Consider the following 15,846-nt stretch of genomic DNA (forward strand, 5'->3'; position numbering starts at 1 on the left):
TGATCTCGAGGACTGAGATCACATCGTTAACATGATCTCCTAATTGTCAAATGTGACGGCGGCTGGAATTATGTTATGTGCCTTCATTGGTGGAAAGTACTGAAGTTAATGATTCAGTACAGAGCGTGTTTTTGCAGGGCTGCTTCGAGCAGGTGTTCTGAACAGGGTGGAGACTGAGCCCCAGGGATCCTAGTGAGACTCAGCCCGGGCTGGGTCCTGCACTGCGAGGAAAGCAACTGCCTCCTTGTAGAAAATAAAAATCCTTACTGCTGGTGAAGTGGCTGCTCTTCCCACCTCAGTGACCGCCTTCCTGGGTCTTGGGAACAGCAAAGAATACAGCTTGCTCTGAAGTCGTCTGTGACCGTCCACAGTCACCAGGCACCGAACGGGTCGAGACACCAGAGTGAATCTTGGGCACGGCTGCCTGCAGTGGGACGCATGCAGGCTGAAGCTGTGCAAGAAGCTGACTGTTCATGCATTTCTAAAGACACCCTCTGAAGCAGGCTCTGCTCGTGTGAGCCTTGCTCTGGACTTGCCATTTCAGTTCTGTTGTGTAATGTAGCAGGTGAGCTGGCCCCATGGCTAGGATCTGTATTAACTTTCAGGTCTTCACTGTTACATCTGGTTCTCCCTCTGACCAAGCAAATCAGTCAGAGCTGCTCAGAATACAGGGCTCATGTGCAGCATAAACAGGGACCCCTCAGAGAACGGCAAAACCCCAAGCACCGATTGCAGGTCAGATCCTTGTGTCTTTCAGCTCAAGGCTCTTGCATGGGCCCAGTCCACACAGTTCAGTTCCCTGAAAGGCAGTTGAAACGATAGGATGGCAGCAGGCTGTCACAAGCCACAGCAGGTGAGCCCAGGCTGGAATTGCAAGCATGCTAGCTGTGGTTGGGTGTAGCCATCCGTTGCAGAAAGGTTCCCTTATCACCGGCCTGCTCCTGGCTCTTGCAGGGAGATTTTGAGCATGTTTGCTTTACATAATTATTTGCAAAAAAGAAAAGAGCTCAGGTGTCCTGGCAGTGGTTCAGGGTGACCTTTAGTCACAGCCCAGTTTAAGTCCGTGACTCACGCAGCAGGGCTTTGCTGGCAGCAGAAGTGGACTTTGACTTCTGGAAAGGCGTTGTGCAGGAGACTTGAGGCATGCAGTTAGCACGCAGCAAGCCTGCCACACCCAGGGGAATGCAGCAGTTTCGCCATCACCTTTCCCTGCTCTGGGAGGAATCGGCTTCTCCCACACTTGCTCTGCGGAGGCCAGTAGAGGCAGGGAGCTGGTCAAGAAGGAAGGAAGCTCCTCAAGTTCTGCATACGTTCACTGACAGGAAGAGGAGTAGCTGCTGGAGTCATCTGACTTCTTCGTGAGCTTCAACTTGTCCGGGAGAGAGGTGTGCTGAAATGAAGAGATCCAGTACCTTCGAGGAGCAAACGGAGTGTGTTGTAGAGGCACTGCTTTCTGACCTCCTGGGGGGAAAGGAGGAGGTTGCATGGCGCAGCCTGGAGACAGATTCTACAGTTCGGGCAGAGTCAGGTAAGTTTGCCTGGGCCCTAGCTTTAGGTGGGAGGGAGGGACCTGCTTTGGTCAATGTGGGGTGGGAGCCCCGGGGCACTTCACAGGACAGCGATACAGCTTGGCCTGGCAGGTCTTGAGTGGTGGCATGGTCTGTGCCCTGGCTCGTATGACCTACTGTAGCCCTGGCGAAGCAGATCAGGCCCAGGGCGCTGCTGGAGCTGGTGTGAGCAGGGGTAGCTGTGAGCAGCTGCAGGGTTTGCATCTCAAAGGCGACTCGAGCATCGGGCCCCAAGGGGAAGCCTCCCGCCTCCTGCTGCCTGTTTCCCCCCGTGAATTAAGACACATGGGTCTCGTTCCATTGACTCAAGTTGCATGGAAACGGCCCTTGAACAGCCGCAGCTCAGATGGGCTTTTGCTGAGTCCGTGGCGTTGTGCGGGGTCTAAACCCAAACATGAGGGAGCTTTGCACTGCAAAGCATCGAACTACTCTGGTTCTGATGAGAGACCAGAGGGGCCGATGGGGCCTGTGCGTGCGTGAGATGGCTGTTGGCTCCACGCCTAGGTAGTGCCATCAGATAAGGCTGTCCACTGCTTCCTGGTACAGACCTAGTCTTCAGGTGCCAACAGCTTTGGCGTTTGGGGCAGTTTCCAGTGCTTGGTGCCTGCTGGGGCTGAAGCTTTAACAATTTCCACGAAAACTGATTCAGCGCTTTCTTGAGATGTTTCACTTAGGGTAAAGGAAGTGCTGCAACTTCTGGCCACGATGATTCCGTGACCACGGGTTTTGCTGGGGAGAAGTACTCCTCGGCCCCTCTGAAGAATTGCCCAATCAGGCCCAGCTGTAAATCTTTGAAAAAAATCACAGTTTGCTCAGCAGAGACTAAGAGCTCAGCAGCTTGATTCTCTCTGCCCCAAGCACACAGCATCCTGGGAATGCCAGGGATTTGGGTAGGACTTTGCTCATGGCCTATGGCCAACGAGATCAAGGTGGGAGAAGGCAGCAGGACTCTCCTGCGTTCTTGCTTTCCTGGCCAGTTGCTTGGCGGTGTGGCAGAAGAGGGAGCCTCCTGACTGAAATGGAGGGATGATGAGCCAGGCCTCGGGGATGCTAAGGGTGGACTGGGGTGAGCTCCTGGAGAGGGCAGTCGAACTTGGACTGGACATGAAGCTGTAGGAGGTAGGGAACCACCTTTCCAAGACCCACCCAAAGGGCCTGAGATACGGGGTCTGGTTGGTGGATGGAAATGTGGAGAGTTTATGACTACTAGAGGGTAATCCCACCTCCCCCACCCTGGACCTGGAAATGAGCCCAAGAGTCCGAGTCTCACTTCTTCAGCTCTCAGGAAATAGCTGTGAGGCTCGCTGGCAACCTGCGTGTCCTGCCACCACCTTGTACCTGACCCATGTTGCTGCTTCCAGTGATGCCGCTAACTGACACCAGCTGCCTGTGCAGTGGGTCTGTGGCAGAAGCCCCGCTGATGGTTGTCCTGGATGGACCTTGGTGGGGGGAGGGAGGTTTTTCCCCCCTAAATCCAGATGATTAGGAGCACCAGCGTGTGGCCTGCGTGCTGCATCATCCCTCTTGCTTTCTGCTTCCCCTCGTAACAGCACTAGGAGGTTCCAGCGAGTTTGACGCGGTGGTGGTTGCCAGCCGCCTGCGGATGCTGGGGGACATGTGCAACCAGGATCTGGAGGGACCGGCTCAGCAGGTCATCACCGACATGACGAGCGGAAAGGTAACACAGAGCTCTAATGCACTCCTGGCGGGGACCTCCTGCCTCTCCTCTGGCCCCACCCTGAGGCTTCCTCACGAGGACAGAAGTCCTACTGGGGGGCAGTGGTCATGGGACACGTGGCTTGAGCTACTGGCCCCTAGTAGGAGCTGCAGGGGTCAGGGCCAGGCTGCTGGTACCTGCTGCCAGAGGGTGGCAGTCCAGCTGTGTGAAGCAGTCTGTGTGAGCAGCTGGAGGCGACTGACAGAGGCTCCAGGCTGAGAAGTGCTGTGAGGGCCCTGCTGGATCCCCTGGCATCACCATGTGGCTGGTTCCTCCTTGCCTGCCTTGTGGCTCCCTTCCTAGGGGCTGTGTTTAACCCCCAGCAGGCCTCTAGGCCTCCACTCCCAACGGAGGGGGCAGTGTGGGAGAGGCTCTGCTTCTCGGGCGATGTTGCTCATGCCAGTGTGAGGCTGCATGGTGCTCTAGCTCCAGTGACCTAGAAACTCCCTGTGCCCTGCTTGCCTGCTCTGTACGCTACTGCAGCTCTGCATGAACGCCTCCCCCACGTCCAGGTGGGCCCTGCCTGGAGACCTAGCACTGTTCACAGATCTACTGAGCTGGGGGGGTACAGGGTGAAGTAAGCCAGGCCCCAGGGGCCCTGTGTGCCTTAGGCCAGGCTGCATTTAAATGGTGGATTTGGTACCTACAGGTGGAGGCATTTCAAGCTGCAGTGGAATTTCTCAGCAGGAGCTGGAGCAGCCAGAACCCTGAGCTGGGCTACGAGAGAGCTTTGCTGAGTGTCTCTGTGAAGCTGGGCATGTACGTCGCCCAGAAAATCCCAGCTGTGAAGGAGCAGCTGGTGGAGCTGATTAACGGGAACCGCCGAGTGAGAGGCTACATCCAGAACCAGGGCGGATGGGTGAGTGCTGAGTTCCCGAGAGCTGAGGGCTCTGCTCCTTCACTAGGCTCCTCTGGCCACAGCCTGAGGGGAGTAGACTCCAACAGCACCGTTCACTGGCGCTCCCAGAGGGGAGCCGAGCCCCGGCCCTTGGTGCCGTGCAGTTCTGCAACGTGCTGTTCTGGTTGTGCCTCTTGGATTGGGCAGTGGCACTGCTAACCCCACCTATGCAGTCCCGCTAGCGTCCCTGCAGCGAGGCTGTGCGCAGCATCTCGCTGCCGTGGGTGCTGCTGCTTCTATCTTGGATAAGGCCCCAAGGAGTAAACTAACTGTTAAAGGATCTTTCCAGCTCCTGCGTGTGCGCTGCACTACAAGCACCTGTCCCCCGTGGGCCAGGCCAGTCTTACCTCGTTTTGCAGCTCAAGTGATGCCATGTCTTGGCTCGGACCAGAGGTGGCTCAGCATGCAGGACACGGGCCGGGAGTGCTGCCTGCCTCCCTTCCCATCACCTTCTGCCTCACTCTTCATTGTTTCTTTTATTCTTGTAGGAGAACTTGGAAACCTCGTAAAACTGACAAGAAAAGCCACACGGCATCCAGAGATGTGCCACCCATGCCCAGACGCCACCACTTTTCAGAAAGAAATGACTCTTCCTTGCCATCAGGCCTACAGCCTCTGGTTTTCCCTCCCCACCCCTGAAGATGGAGTACCTGCTCTGTGATTACATGTGTTATGGCTGTCCTCCGTGCCAACTGGGGCTCCTGTTCCCATGTGCAATCCCTTTATTCACAAGTAACTTTAGGGTGGGTTCAGATCTCTGTGTTAGACCTTGCCAGAGACACCTGGTTTTGCTGAAACAAGCTCCTAAGGAGTCAGTGCATCTTAAGTGACCCTGCAGCTTGCGGGCAACAATTTGGGGTGCTGTGCTGCATCTGCCTGTGGTGTGAGCAGTCAGCAGTGCCAGAGGGGCTGCGTCCTTTTCTGGGCTTTGTGGGGAGTGGCCTTGAACCAAGTCGCCCCACCCCAGACCATGCTGGAAGAGCTGCACAGACACGGGTTCCTCCCTGGCCCCAGCCTTCTCTTCCCAGAGAAGTCTACCATGCCTCTCTGAGTGGGGTTCTTCCCGAACACCTCTGTTAGGGTCCTTGCCCTTGCCCTGGTGCCCACCTGCGATTGTGGGGGTGGTGGCAGCCTGAATGTCTGCATAAAAAACCTGTCAGACTGATTTGTGAGCATGAAGACAGTCCAAGCCCTCTGCGTCTTTGTCCTCCCACCCTGTGAATCATGCTGTCCCTGGCTTGTGAGTTGCTGTGTCTCCCAGCCCATCTCTTCACTTGGAGTCCATGGGTAATAAATTATTAAATGCCTGATTCTAACCTGGATCTGGGTCTTGTGTGTCCCTGGGAGTGGGAACCTCTCCTGAGTGTGGGCTTAGCTGAGCGGGGAGCCGTCTGCTTGTTGGCTTTGCTGGGCCAGTTGCTTTTATTACTCTTGCAGCCTGTTACAGAGGAACGGCTAGTGTGCAAAGTGGGATGTCCACAGCCTGCAAAACCAACCCGCCCTTGATTGCTGAGAAGGAAGGAGCACAAACCTGCTCCAGCACCAGTGTTTGCATTTCTCTCGTCTGAGACAACGGACTGGGTCCTGCTCCTGTTAAGGGTGTGTCTGCAGCAAAGGCTTGGTGCAGCAGCAGCCGGGTTTCAGGCTGTGCAAGAGACGTCCTCTGGAGACGTGGTGCTGGGATTTGTGCTTGTGTTTCTGTTGCTCGGTGTCTGCAGCATTTACACATGGGCATGATTTGGAATGGATAGCAGGGTCTCTCACAGTGGGGGGCAAGGCGCCTGGTGCCACGCGGAGGGGTCAAGAAAGGGCATCTGTTCTGCACTGGCTGCGTGATAAACTACAGAAGGGGAAGTGCATCCAGGGACTCTGTAATTCTGCTTCTCTTCTGTGAGTCTGTTGCTAACCCTGGGACCTTGCCGGGGCTTTCCTTTGCTCGGGGTGCTTGATCTGAGCTGTCCACTGTTGGCACGGTATTTGAGTCACCAGGAGCTTTTGGGAATTCTACTCCTCTCAGATCCGGGTGCCCAGCTGAAAACTGTCTCATCTCTGTTACAGCCCAGTTTGTCCCCTGCAACTGTCTCACCAGAGAGCCAGGCACTGCAGATTTGTTTGTAGACTGGTGGTGTTTGAATGCTGTCTTCTCTGGTGTGGCAGTACTAGGTTCTCTGCCCTTGGGCTGGTTCAGAGTGTGCCAGCTCCCTGCCCCTGCTCTGAGAGCAGCCACTGTTTGAAGCATGTTCAGAAAGCAGCACAGGTCACATGCAAAAGTTTATAAATGTGAAGGGTATTTGTCGACTTTGTGTGTTGTCTTAGGGACCCGCTTAGTGTGAGTGTTCTGGGCTTGTCAAGGCCTTCTCCTCCGAGCGGTACACAGGGAAGCGCAGTCCCTGCCACCCAGCGCATTGGGTGTGTCCAGATGTTCCACTGATAACAGCTGCCAGGTGCCTGCTTTGGGGTAGACAATGTCACAGTGCTGGGATGACCGGGACCTGGCCTTTAGCCCCTGATGGTGTTGGGAGCCTCTCTGAATGGCTAGTGACAGGACAGGAGGGAACTTCAGTGCATCTGGAAATCAAGTCTTTAAAAACAAACTGACAAGTCTGTAGCTACAGTGCAGTTCGTTCTTATGGCCTCTGACTGCAGGGAAACCTGCACTCAGGCCCAGAACAACCTGTGCGAGACGCAGCATCCAGCAGTGGGTTGTGTGTCTCGCCCCGTTTGACACTGTCTCTCACCTGTTCTCATTAAGAAACTGGGGGACTGCGGTGTCGACACCCACACAGTCAAATGGGTCACCAACTGGCTGGAGGGCCGCACCCAGGGAGCGGTGGTGGACGGGTCTTATTCGACCCGGAGGGACGTGGGCAGTGGGGTCCCCCGGGGCTCGGTCCTCGGGCCCGCACTGTTCAACATCTTCATCGGTGACTTGGACGAGGGGGTAAAAAGCACCTGCTCACATTTGCTGATGACACCAAGATGTGGGGGGATGTGGGCACACTAGAAGGGAGGAATAGGGTACAACTGGACCTAGACAGGTTACAGGGGTGGGCGGACAAGAATAGGATGGGATTCAACACAGACAAGTGCAAGGTGCTGCGCCTGGGGAGGAACAACCGGCACCATACCTACAGGCTGGGGAACTCCCTTCTCGTCAGTGCAGAGGCAAAAACGGATCTTGGAGTCATCATTGGCTCCGAGATGAACATGGGCCGGCAGTGTGGGGACGCGGTCAGGAAGGCCAACCGCCCCTTGTCGTGCATCCACAGACACATCTGGAGCAGGTCCAGGGAGGTGATCCTTCCCCTCTATGCGGCACCGGTCAGGCCGCAGCTGGAGGACTGCGTCCAGTTCTGGGCGCCGCACTGCAGGAGGGATGTGGACGGCATGGAGAGGGTCCAGAGGAGGCCACTCGCATGATCGGGGGCGGCAGGGCAGGCCCTACGAGGAGAGGCGACGGGACCTGAACCTGTTCAGCCTCCGCAAGAGCAGGCTGAGGGGGATCTAGTGGCCTGTTACAAACTAGTCAGAGGGGGACCAGCAGGCACTGGGGGAGTCCCTGTTCCCCCGAGCACCGCCAGGAGTGACCAGGAATAGCGGTCGCAAGCTGGCGGAGGGCAGGTTTAGGTTAGATATCAGGAGGCACGTCTTCACAGTCAGGGTGGCTAGGATCTGGAACCAACTTGCAAGGGAAGTGCTGGCTCCTACCCTGGGGGTCTTTTTGAGAGGAGGTTAGATATACACCTTGCTGGGGTTGCTTGACCCCAGTACTCTTTCCTGCCATGACAGGGGCTTGGACTAGATGATCTAGTCGGGTCCCTTCCGACCCTAGAAACTATGAAACTATGTTTTGCAGTTTACCAAATGCACAGGAGATGTGGTGGAGTCCCAGATCCATCACCTTGTCTCAGTAAGTGCTGAAGCATGTCCTGTGGGAAGAGATTCCCATTCTACTCCCACATTTGACTTTGTTCTGGGCCTGGCAAGATTCCCAAGACAGTTTGAAGTGGCAGATTAATCAGTGTGTAATGGGTGGGATGGTTCTGGCTGGCAGCACACAACTGAATCATGTGAACAGAAAAAAGTATCAAGGAATTGGGACAGATTTAAACCTTTGACTTTTGTTTTCTTAAATACTTTTGAAGTCTATTGTAAGGTTTTGTGAGTGCTACATCACAGAAGCACAAGTGTATTGGGTTTCATTAGCAAGGAGCTGTAATTTGATGCCATTGGCTTGGCAGGATTCAGCCTCTGTAGATAAATGTTAGCATGTCTCTCCACCCCTCCGCGCCCCAACCAAAGACACATTGCTTGTTGACAAAAATAGAAGTTAAAAGCAATTAAAATGTTCCACTTAAAGCACTTCTGGGAACTGGTGTACACTGGGTACAGTTTAGCCCCTGGTCCCAGGTCAAAGGTATCAAGCACAACAGTTTATCTGCAGTTGCCACAGAAGAGGTCTTCAGAGAGCTGCTGACTTCCGGCAGTGCAGACGCCCTGAGCTGATGCTGTTCTGTCATCACTGACGGTGCTTCTATGAACTATACATCTAAAAACCTTCAGTAAATGAAATATTTAGGAATCAACAGCGATTATTCTGAGCAAATGGAATAAAAGCCAAATCCTGCTGTGTCCAAGTCCTGCTCACTTGCCTCTGAACACATCCTGGATGACCTGCATGTTTAACAACAAATATATTTGATCTAGCGTCTTACATTGAAGCTTCCTTAACTTGACCCAATTTTGGAGCCTTGCTGCTCTCTATTACTTGTAGCATTGAGAAGAGTGACAATGTTCCTTATGGTTTAAAGACACTCACCACTTTTTGTATTGTTCTGAATGACAAGTAAGGATGTTACCAAGATAGCTAGGAGCATCCAGCGCAGAACAGCCCATGGAACAAGGATCCAACTTCTGAAAGGAAAGAAGAAAACAAAAAAATACTTTGAAAAGCCACAGTGGAAACGCTGGACCCTCAGGTAAAAGATGTTCTGAGCAAATGCTTGATACAGCAAGTGTACGTTATGCTGGTGGGAAGATGTTCAAAGAATGCCTAACACAGTGAGAAGCACAAGTGCCATTGATTGTGGGCTGGTTTCAAAAACCATTGGTGTTGATGGGCTGCCCTGTTGCCCTCACTACATCTGAACAGAGATAGGAGTTGCTAGTATGGATTAGACCAGAACTGACCGTAGAGCCAAGTAAGCCATCACCTCAGCCGAGGCAGGTGCAAGAAACCCAGCATGCACATCTCTTCCTGACCCTGGTGGTTTGGTAATTGCCTTGTGCACTGATGCTTTTATCCTGATGCTGTAACTGAATGTTCTCCCTATCCACAAAAATGTCATTTTTTTTTAAACCACGAGAAACTCTTTCCTTCATGGCATCTTGGAGCCATGCTCTGACCTTGAGGTTTGCAGTGTCTTGCATTAGGAAACTTGTCTACACTGGTTTCCTTTCTCTCATGTTTGTCTCCAAGGTTGTTAGTGTGCTACGTAGAATGGTACCTTGGCACAAATGCTTCCATTGTGTAAGCTGGTCGTTCAGGGTTTCTCTCTACTTGTGTGAAGTGCATTTTAGCCTGTTCCCAAATCTTGGCCCATAAGCACTCTGCTTTAAAAGCTTAAGCAGAGCTCTGAGCGCCCTCCGGTAATGGTTATGGACACCGCAGATGGCTGGTACCTACACTTCTGTGCCAGGAGAGCGAGAGGAGTTGGAGCGCAGTGCTGGGTGACTTGCTGAATTCAAGGTGAATGTAGAATGGGCTGCAGAGGGGGTGGCAGCCTCTACCAGTGGGGTCAGGGTGGCTCTTGCACAGGTAGGCAGTTCGCCATCTGTAACACAAAATAAACGTGTTTGTTTAGACATCTGTGCAGAGGCAACACTTGGGCATTGCATCCTCTCCCTCAGAGAGGGAGAGCAGACAGTAGACCCATAGGGAATGTGCTGCACTTGAAGTTAACAAAGGGGTCTCTGCCCTGGAAATTCAGCTAGCTGCTTCCAGCAGCAGGTGGGGCTTCTCATTTTGACCAGTGGGTGACAAGCTGTGCATTTGGAGCAAGATGTCTGGCATCGCATGCTGGTCATATCTGTGCGTGTGGAGGTTTGATTTTTTTGGGTTTTTTTTTGGCAAGGCATTCCTTACAGCCCCTGAAGGAGGCATGAAACCAAGCACATACCCTGTAAGTGTAGCTGATATGAGCAGTTCTCTGTGGCTGGTGCCAGCACTTTGGCTCTGACCACCCAGCTGGATTTTGTGGCTCTTCGTGTCGCTGCCTGGCAGTAATAGCTCTGGCTCTCGAGGAGGTCCTTGCATTGGAGCACCAGGTCCCTGGTGTGTGCTATGGCGATGGCTGTGGGTGGGTGCTCTTGGTACCAGGTGTAGGTGACACGGGAGCCCGTGGCAGCGTGGCACCTGATGATTGCAGGTCTTCCCAGGCACGAGTCATGAGGGTGGCTGAGGACAGTAAGCACTGGTGTGGTAGGCGGCTCTGAAAGGGAACCAAATCAGTGATCTTGTGAGACACGCTAAGCAGAGGCTGCATTCGCTAGCTCAAGCAGAGTGTCTAGGCCCCGCGGTCCTGCACTGTGCCAAGGGGAGGCATCTCGGGCTGCCTGGCTGGTTGGAGTTAGATGCATTGCGTTTCTCTAAGCTCAGCAGTGGGACTGCGTGTGGGAAGTGGGCTACTACTGATCCTCCAAGTACATAAGACCCCTGTGCCCAAGGGCAAGATGGATCCTGGGACAGGTATGTACCAGTACTGACCCCTGCATTTGTCTGACTGAATGAGACTGTGATAATGGCAGGGTTACAGCGGAAGTGGCCACTGGAGGATTTAACCCCCAGGCCTATTGGGAGTGGGGGTGGGGTCCTTCCCTGTCCCTTCAGGCCGATCACACCCTACCTGTGCTGTTCAGAAGGTGCTACATCCTGCATCTGTGACCCATGCAGGGTAATGGTTTTCAAACCACAGGCCTTCCTGGTGGCTCTGTGCTGGACTGCAACTTTGTTCAGTCCCTGGCTCCGACACAGACTCCTTTTATGGCCTTGCGCGAGTCTCGAGGGGTGGTTCCAAAGAGGATGGAGCCAGACAGAACAAGGAGCAATGGGGTCAAGTTGCAGCAAGGGAAGTTTAGGTTAGATATTAGGAAAAAACTTTCTCACCAGGAGAGTGGCGAAGCACTGAAACAGGTCACCCAGAGAGGTGGTGCAATCTCTATCTTTGGAGGCGTTTACGACCGGGTAGACAAAGCTTTGGCTGGGATGATCTAGTTGGGGCTGGTCCTGCTTGGAGCAGGGGGTTGGACTAGATGTGATCTCCCGAGGTCCCTTCCCACCCTCACAGCCTTGATTCTACGCTTGGCTCCTACCTGTCGCAGACCCTGACAATTCCCCAGAGCAAAGTGTCTCTCCCTATGCATTGCACTTGGCATACCTGGGTGCTGATCTCAGCGAGGCTTTTGGCCACCCTGGCAGCACCAGGGATCAAAAGGAACATTTCCATGCGTCTGCAGAGTGGTTTCAGCTTTCTAGGCATCGAGACACAAGGGGCTGCTTGGCCCTTGTTTCAGTGCCTCTGAGCTGTGCTTTCATCAGTGTGTCACAAACACAAGTAGCTGGATACTGCAGGCAGCATCTTTCTCTTTTTTCTCCTGCAAATTGTAAAAATGACAAACCTCAAATGACATCTCCTACTTAAAGAGTCATTACCTTCAGTTACTGTGAGCTCCACGGCAGTCATTATGTCCGCATATGGCTTTTCTATGCCGCACCAGTAAGTTCCCGAGTCGTCTTCTGCCAGCTGATGCATGGTGACCTGCACGGTTCCTCTTCTGTCATCCACAAGGGACAGTCTGCCTTTATATTTGCTCTTCACAACCCTGTGTGTGTCTCCCAGGACATCACAGGATGAGCGGGAAGCCCCACGGCACCAGTACTTGTTGCTAAACAGGTATCTCTTGCTGTTGTAGTAGCAGTTTATTGTTGTGCTTTTCCCTTCAATAGCCATCCTTTTCCTATCTGACCAGAGATCTGATGCACACCAGGCTGCAAGAGAGAGAGAAAATTGTCCCCTTAGCATTTCTGCTGCTTCCAGGAGGCAGGCTCATTCCAGGTCAGGACCAGGAGCCCTGGTCGCTTTGTTTGTCTCTTGCCCTCTCAGCCCTGCTGTCGGTGGCATTGTACAAAACGGTGGGACTAGGTCAAGTACAACCTCCACCTTTGCCTGCCCTCTGAGAACAGGACCTGCAGCATGAGCTCCCTGGTATCTCTAGCACAGAGGTAGTTTTCTACCTTTGCTAGCAAAGAAGGCAGCCTTTGTTCTGGCCCAGGACTTCCCATGGCGATCTGTGGAATTCATCCCCCGCCCCGCTGTGCTGCCCAGCCCACAGGGCTCCTTCCAGCCTGTGCCCCGAGGCAGGCGCAGCAGGAGGAGCACGCGGACTGGGCAGGGCCACTGCTGCACAGGCACCCCTGACCTGAGCACTTCTGCGTCCCGTGCTTCTCCCCGGACCGTGCTCTGTCGCGTGGTGTTCTGACAGGCCGTGGAGCTGTTTTGTATTGCAACTAAGATGCTACATCTTGTGCTGCTGAATGTGGGTGCCAAGCAGCGTCCTTTCTGATTTGGTTCTCACCTTGACGGGAAATGGCCACAGGAGCTGTTTGTGGTTTTGCTTTCTGCGTCCATCCTGTTACACTTGCTGCTGCTTGTTTAGAGAAGAAATGTCAGATGGTGAATGCGGCCTTGGGCCCATGCAGAGACTCTGCAGGGAGGTCCACGCACTCTAGACTTCACTTTGAGACTCTACAGTTGTTCTGCAGCTCTGAATTTGTTTTTAAGTTCAGAGGGTTTCTTTTCCATTGATTTTTCTGTTTGAGCTTCAACTGTTCAGCTTGGATCCAAAGACTCCTTTGTAAAATTTATAGTTATCATTTAATGTTTCCATGTATGTAGCATGTGTCCCGCCTTCAAAGCACGGGAAGGAAGAGTTGGCATCTGAGATTGCATCCTCTCTGCTGCTCTGTCCTGAGTCACGTATGCCACCTCGACTTATGCCGTGGCATGTTCCGCCTTTCCTGTGCCCTGGCGTACTATCGTATCCGACAGCGATTTCTCACCGTAGCACGTGGAAACTGTCCCCTTGGCAGAGCTGAGGGAGCCACGTGCTTGGGTATAGAATGGGGCACATTGAAAAGCAGGGGCAGATTTGCTGCTGTAATGTGTCATGTGTAGTCACTGTTAGCAGCAAGAGCCTGCAGTGAGTAGCTGGCTGTAGGGAGGAAAGGGAATATATTCTGTAAAATAAGTGGATAATAGTGCCCTGGGTTTTCAGGGTTTCATGTTAAGTGTACTTATGTGTGGGAGCCTCACTTGGGCACAGCATAGCCTTGGATGCGTGTCGCTGTGCGCTCTCATGGTCAGCGCCTTCACCATAGCCGTGGCTCATTCGCATGAAGACTTCTCAAAGTGTCAGGGTCTCTCAGAAGGAAATTGCTGGGGGGCCGGGTCCTTTAGCAGCTCCCGCGTGCTACCCCGCAGCCTTCCTCCATGCAGTTATTTCCTCCTTCCACCCATACAGTTCTGCAGATGTTCACCAAACCTGCTGACTTCACCCTTTAGCTGTGACGGACAAAGGCAGAACAGTTGCCTCCGTCGGGTTGGAGAGATGCAGCCATGTGCTACTCAGTTCCCTTTCTTGTCTCAGCTGTGCAGATTTGCAGGGTTGTTTGAGGCACATTGACCAAAACGTGCAGCTATAATGGGCCATCTTCAGACACTTGCAATGTCAAATGTGTTAGAAGAGACTACACCAGATCTATGTGGACAATTTGGATTTCAGGTGTGAAACTTCACAGGAAGGCTGTCAACATGCAAAGTAAACCGCTGAGATCCATGCCCCGTTCTAAGAGCTGGGCTGGGGTGGTGTAACATCTGTCTTACTGTGAGTGCAGGAACAAACCGTCCCGATGCGCAGGAAGACTCGCAAGTATAGCAGAAGACCAGCATGGCTTAGCACAGAAAGGAACTAAGTCACAAAAAGGAAACGTATAAGAAGTGGAAACTTGGACAAATACATAGAGAGGAATATAAGACCGTTGCTCGGGCATGCAGGGATGAAGTCAGGAAGGCCAAAGCACAACTGGAGTTACAGTTAGTAAGGGATGTGCAGGATAACAAGAAGGGTTTCTACAAGTATGTCAGTAGCAAGCAGAGGATCAGGGAAAGAGGGTCCTTTGCCAAATGGGGGAGGCAACCTTGTGACAGAGGATACAGAAAAGGCTGAAGAGCTCAATGCCTTTTTTCCCCTCAGTCTTCACAGGCAAGGTCAGCTCCCAGACTATTGTACCAGGCAGCACAGTTTGGGGAGGAAGTAAGCAGCCCTCAGCGGTAAACGAACAGGTTAGAAACTATTTAGAAAAGCGGGACATGTACAATTCCATGCGGCTGGATGGGATGCACCTGAGCATGCTGAGGGAGCTGACTGATGTGATTGCAGAGCCCTGGCCATTATCTTTGAAAACTCATGGCAGTCAGGAGAGGTCCCGGATGGTTGGAAAAAGGCAAACATAGGGCCTGTATTTAAGAAAGGGAAGAAGGAAGATCCAGAGAACTACAGACCAGCCAGCCTCACCTCAGTCCTGGAAAAATCACGGAGCAGATCCTCCAGAAACCCATTTCTAAGCACTTGGAGGAGGAGAAGCTGATTAGGAACAGTCGGCATGAATTCACCAGGGGCGAGTCCTGCCTGACCAACCTGATTGCCTTCTGTGATGAGATGACTGGCTCTGTGGATGCGGCGTACCTTGATTTTAGCAAGGCTTTTGATACAGTCTCCCACAATATTCTCACAGGCAAGCTAAGTACAGGTTGGATGAATGGACTGCAAGGTGGATGGAAAACTGGCTGGAGCATCCCGTTCAGAGAGCAGTAATCAGTGGCTTGATGTCTAGTTGGCAACCGGTATCAAGTGGAGTGCCCCAGGGGTCGGTCCTGAGGCCGGGTTTGTTCAGTGTTTTCATCAATGACCTAGAAGATAGGATGCAGTTCACCCTCAGCAAGTCTGCAGATGCTACCAAGCTATGGGGAGTAGTAGATGTACTGGAGGACAGGGCTAGGATTCAGGGTGTCTTAGACAAATTGGAGGATTGAGCCAAAAGCCATCTCATGAGGTTGAACAAGGACAAGTGCAAAGTCCTGCACTTAGGACAGAACAGTCCCAAGCACCGGTGCAGGCTGGGGGTGACTGGCATCTCTGCAGAAAAGGATCCGTGGGTGACAGTGGGCAAGGAGCTGAACAGGAGCCAGCAGTGTGCCTGTGTTGCCAAGAAGACTGACGGCATCGTGGGCTGCATTGTGGGTGTGTTGCCAGTAGGTCCAGGGAAGTGATTCTTCCCCTCTATTCAGCACTGGGGAGGCCATATCTGGAGTCCTGTGTCCCGTTTTGGGCCCCCCCACTGCAGAAAGGATGTGGACACATTGGAGAGAGTCCAGTGGAGGACAGCAAAAAAGGTGATGGGGCTGGGGGACAGGACTTGTGGGGAGAGGCTGAGGGAACTGGGCTGAATTAGTCTGGAGAAGAGGAGACTCAAGCGGGGATTGAATAGTAGCGTTCAACCCTCTGTAGAGTGGTTTAAAGAGGATGGAGCTGGACTGTTTGTTCTC

General features: G+C 53.1%; 2 protein-coding genes across 2 annotated transcripts; one reads left to right on the forward strand and one right to left on the reverse strand.

Moving 5' to 3' along the window:
• The first annotated feature begins 86 nt into the window (after positions 1-86).
• Positions 87-5,499, forward strand: BCL2L15 (BCL2 like 15). The gene is made up of 4 exons (XM_090025191.1): positions 87-1,528; positions 3,119-3,246; positions 3,935-4,144; positions 4,672-5,499. The coding sequence occupies exons 1-4, from the start codon at positions 1,396-1,398 to the stop codon at positions 4,690-4,692; spliced, it is 492 nt and encodes a 163-aa protein (XP_089881317.1). The 5' UTR covers positions 87-1,395; the 3' UTR covers positions 4,693-5,499.
• A 2,779-nt stretch (positions 5,500-8,278) lies between these two features.
• Positions 8,279-12,538, reverse strand: LOC149853621 (uncharacterized). Its single transcript, XM_090025754.1, has 6 exons — positions 12,477-12,538; positions 11,895-12,230; positions 10,363-10,674; positions 9,870-10,017; positions 9,003-9,097; positions 8,279-8,857 (listed from the first exon to the last, which is right to left on the reverse strand). The coding sequence occupies exons 2-6, from the start codon at positions 12,190-12,192 to the stop codon at positions 8,766-8,768; spliced, it is 945 nt and encodes a 314-aa protein (XP_089881880.1). The 5' UTR covers positions 12,193-12,230; positions 12,477-12,538; the 3' UTR covers positions 8,279-8,765.
• Between the last annotated feature and the right edge of the window lie 3,308 nt (positions 12,539-15,846).

Source organism: Crocodylus siamensis, chromosome 13 (assembly GCF_052110815.1).
Source record: "Crocodylus siamensis isolate JL-2025a chromosome 13, ASM5211081v1, whole genome shotgun sequence".
NCBI lineage: Eukaryota > Metazoa > Chordata > Crocodylia > Crocodylidae > Crocodylus > Crocodylus siamensis.

Bases quoted from the DNA above. Each gene is read 5' to 3' on its own strand.
- BCL2L15 (XM_090025191.1), top strand. From the start codon at position 1,396: ATGAAGAGATCCAGTACCTTCGAGGAGCAAACGGAGTGTGTTGTAGAG. The intron at 1,529-3,118 runs GTAAGTTTGCCT...CCCTCGTAACAG, and splicing joins TACAGTTCGGGCAGAGTCAG to CACTAGGAGGTTCCAGCGAG. The intron at 4,145-4,671 runs GTGAGTGCTGAG...TTATTCTTGTAG, and splicing joins TCCAGAACCAGGGCGGATGG to GAGAACTTGGAAACCTCGTA.
- LOC149853621 (XM_090025754.1), bottom strand. From the start codon at position 12,192: ATGGCTATTGAAGGGAAAAGCACAACAATAAACTGCTACTACAACAGC. The intron at 10,018-10,362 runs GTATGTGCTTGG...TTTGTGTTACAG, and splicing joins ATATCAGCTACACTTACAGG to ATGGCGAACTGCCTACCTGT. The intron at 9,098-9,869 runs GTAGGTACCAGC...CTTTCCTTTCAG, and splicing joins CGCTCTCCTGGCACAGAAGT to AAGTTGGATCCTTGTTCCAT.